Below are 3963 nucleotides of genomic sequence, written 5' to 3' on the forward strand. Positions count from 1 at the left end.
CACACAAATTAACCCTTGCTTTGCTTGTTGGTGAACTGGGAAAACAGAATAGGTTTGAATCTCATCCAACACCAACAGGTAGTGTCAAGTCCTGACCTTAGTTCCTTTTTTATGTTCTCTATTTTGGTTTGGTCAGGGTGTGAGTTGGGGTGGGCATTCTATGTGTTTTTTCTATTTCTATGTGTTTGACCTGGTATGGTTCCCAATCAGAGGCAGCTGTCTATCGTTGTCTCTGATTGAGAACCATACTTAGGTATCCTTTTCCCACCTGTGTTTTGTGGGTAATTATTTTTCCGTGTGTGTTTGTGTGTGTGTGCACCTCGGTTGTGTCACGGTCTTTGCTGTTTACCTGTTTGTTTTTTGGTTATTTCAGTTTCACTTTCATTAAAAGATGTGGAAGTACATGCACGCTGCACCTTGGTTGATTTATGACAGGGAGTTTGAGGATAGCGAGCGTGACAGGTAGGCCTTTCCAAAACACCTCCATTCTAAGACCTGAAACACCATACTTATCCTTCTGGTTTGTGAGCTCAAATTAGTCACACATTAAATCGTAAAATGATTAGGCTACTCAGCACCCTCTAGATTGAGAGTAACAGACTAAGTAGTAATGTCTGGCAGATCAGCATTGACTAGAGAGATACCCATTAGCTCTCTAATAGACTAAAGTTATTGAACTGGGTGACCACCCCTTCAGTCACCCTCCTTGTCAAACATCAGGTCAGCTCAATAATTCACATTAAAAACCACACCTCCGGTGGATCACCATCACCCTGGTCAGCTGTTGACATTGTTATGCTATTCCTGTAGGTTCAAACTAGAATTCTTATCTCCCATCATGTAAATAAAAGTAAATCAGTCACAATGCATTTGATATATTTTAATATAAAAAAAATACTTCAATTTTGGCTTTCAGGTCCATAAACAGCCTGTGTTTTGCTATACAGTGTAGTACTTTATTATTTTGTTAGGAAATGAAAAGTGCAAAGTAGTGGACCACGTTGCAGGCAATGTTATCTTTAGTCCATCACGCATAGTAAAAGCTAATTCAACACTCCAAAGCCTTGTTGACGTCTTCATTAATATACCGAGACAGAGACTGAGGTGAGACTGTCATAACACAGACATCTGTTTGTTATTTTCTCTGAATGAACAGGGTCCATTTCATTTTGACCCACATCCACTTAACGTGCAAAGTCAAACTTGCTGTCCGAAGAAGCACTCCGTGAAGACGTGTCGATAGGATGTCCATAGTCCATCACAGTAGGCCTATAGGTAGGCTATGGGATGCTACTTCAAAATCACATGTTGAGCTACAGAATTAGAATCCACCGTAAAGCAGCAAATAACGGGCCAGCCCTTTTTCATTTATCAATGCTTTGTTCCTATGATAAAAGTAATTTCAAGTTTTTTTTGGTTAACCTTGGTATATATCTTGCACACACAGAGGCACCCTCTTGCGTACAAAAGCATAGTTCAGCTAATAGGGTTCATAGCGTCAGCAACTTTGACAATAACCCAATGAAAGGAAATACAAAAATCACCGCAAAGTAAACGTCATTTTAGGGCAACATCGGCATACCCGAAAAGCATTTAGATACAGTAATTTTGCGTAAAAAAATGGTCCATATAGGTTACGACATATGGGCGGTCGTTATCGTTTCTTCTTTTGCTTTAAAGATTTTCTCCGCTTTACTATCATCTCATAGAGTTTGTCCATACCCTCGTGAAGTCCCTCGCCAATTATGGCGCAGCAAGGTTGGACGTGGTATGCGGTGGATGGAGTGAGCTCGTGGAGAGCCAGCTGTTTTTCAATGTCTGCGACTGGAAGAGATTTGGGCAGGTCCTGCTTGTTGGCTATCACCAGAAGAGGTGTCCCCTGGTTCTCTGCGAATTTTGTGACTTTATGCAGTTCTGTTTTAGCCTCCTCCAACCGGTCAACGTCCACTGAGTCCACCACATAAATGATGCCGTCCGTGCACCGACTGTAGGATTTCCACAGGGGCCGCAGCTTTTCCTGACCTCCGACGTCCCAGAAGTGACAACTGATCCCCTTCGCGGTACCATTACTCAGTTTGATTTTCTCAGTGTTGAATCCAATTGTTGGCACAGTGTTTACGAATTCGTTGAATTTCAGACGATAGAGAACAGTCGTTTTGCCAGCGGAATCCAAACCCAGCATCACAATGTGTAGTGATTGGAAAGCAGATATGTTGGAGAAACTGTTGCCCATTCTCGAAACAGTTGAGGGGAACGCCTGGCTCCTTTATGTAGCACCTATCTGATGGCCTAATAGGCTATAGCGTTTTAATATTCAATAGGCTCTTCTATGAATCCACACAAATAATATCAACAAACGTAATGTCAAGGTGTTTACAGGCCCGCCGTGCGCTCTGGCTGGTTGATCCTTGTTGTGCCCTCAGCAGCATTGGTGGACAGTGTCCGCGTCTGTAGGACGCAACGCGGTGGTCATTACAATTCTCCTCACAAACTCCAGTTAAGATTCCATGTTGTGACAGTCAAATTCCTCGCACTCACCGAACAGCTTAAGGACGAAGCTTGGTGGGTTACAACAAACACCCTCCTTGCGGTCTCTCTGCTGTTTTTCCCGTGAACACTGCGCACTTGTGTCACCCGCGTCTCCTCTGACACGTTGCCTGTCCAAAAAAACTAGCCTCCGGTCCGGGAACGAAAGACATAAATAAATTCACTCCAGAGGTTGTCGATGGGTTCTGGTAATCCTGAGATATGCCTACACTGCGTCCATAAACGACGTTAAAGTTATCGAAGCTATATTTGGGTTGATGTTATGATCTCTATGGTGCGTCACGGCATAAACTGTCCTACCCCTGCGGTCGCTGCATACACACTGATGAGAGGATGAGGAAGCAGACTGCTAAACAACGTAGTAGCCTGCCTCCCTCTCATACCATACCATACGCTCCACCTATTCGATCCATGCCAAACAAAATACACATGTATTATTATGGTGTCCACATGCACGTCACATGCATATCGAAATATATGTCTAGAGATCTAATAACCCTTGCGTAATTCTGATTTTATTCAATTCCCCAATAGGCCTGTGGATTATTACCGGTGTGAGAATATTCCTGACCGGGTGATGATAACGAAAATGCATGGAGATTATAGCATAGGTTTAAAGCACAGGCTTAAAACACAGGTTTAAAACACAGGTTTAAAACACAGTTTAAAACACAGGTTTAAAGCACAGGTTTAAAACACAGGTTTAAAGCACAGGTTTAAAACATAAGCCCGTATGTAAGGCTGTGTAAAATATTGATCAATTAAAATGAGGTAGCCTAGTAATATTGAGAATGAGCGTTTTATTGTATAGGCTGCGAATGACTATTTCAATGTTTAAAACGAGTGAACTGGAGCTAGTAACTATTTACAGTAGGTTAATAAATAAATGCACAAACGAATAACTACAATTGACATGCTAGTAGGCCTATAGGTTTAAGAGAGTTAGTAGGCCTATAGGTTTAACAATGTCAGATTTCTCCTCCTGAGATTACAATGCAATATTTTCATAAAGGTAGATGTTTTTTGAAAGAAGGCTACAAATACATGGAGGACGGCGCCGCCTTGTGTCGAGGCCCAGCAATAACAGCCCGTAGGCAAAATAAATAGAATCATGCCTAGTCACGCATGCGCATGTTGTTTTCTGGGGAATGGGAACGGGACATTTTAATGATGACACGTTTAGCATGTAATATTTTAGTAGGTTCATAAAAGAATCCCACCCATATGTGATAGGCCTCCCCTAGGGTAGGTTTATGGTCAGTGGCGGGGGTATATTATTTGCATTTGTGCTATAGGCTACTATTCCAAGATACCCGAGCATCAGGTAACCATGATGATAAAGGATTTTTGAGGTAGGTCGGGAATGCATGTCATGTGAAAGGCATCCCCGTGTCAGCAACACCCCCAAACATTCCG

At 42.4% G+C, this 3963-nt stretch overlaps 1 protein-coding gene across 1 annotated transcript; it reads right to left on the reverse strand.

Moving 5' to 3' along the window:
• Nucleotides 1–865: 865 nt before the first annotated feature.
• LOC115115705 (ADP-ribosylation factor-like protein 4C) lies at nucleotides 866–2888 on the reverse strand. Its single transcript, XM_029644192.2, has one exon. The coding sequence runs from the start codon at nucleotides 2231–2233 to the stop codon at nucleotides 1655–1657; it is 579 nt and encodes a 192-aa protein (XP_029500052.1). The 5' UTR covers nucleotides 2234–2888; the 3' UTR covers nucleotides 866–1654.
• Nucleotides 2889–3963: the final 1075 nt, after the last annotated feature.

This window comes from Oncorhynchus nerka, linkage group LG1 (genome assembly GCF_034236695.1).
Source record: "Oncorhynchus nerka isolate Pitt River linkage group LG1, Oner_Uvic_2.0, whole genome shotgun sequence".
Lineage (NCBI taxonomy): Eukaryota > Metazoa > Chordata > Actinopteri > Salmoniformes > Salmonidae > Oncorhynchus > Oncorhynchus nerka.

Bases quoted from the DNA above. Each gene is read 5' to 3' on its own strand.
- LOC115115705 (XM_029644192.2), bottom strand. From the start codon at position 2,233: ATGGGCAACAGTTTCTCCAACATATCTGCTTTCCAATCACTACACATT.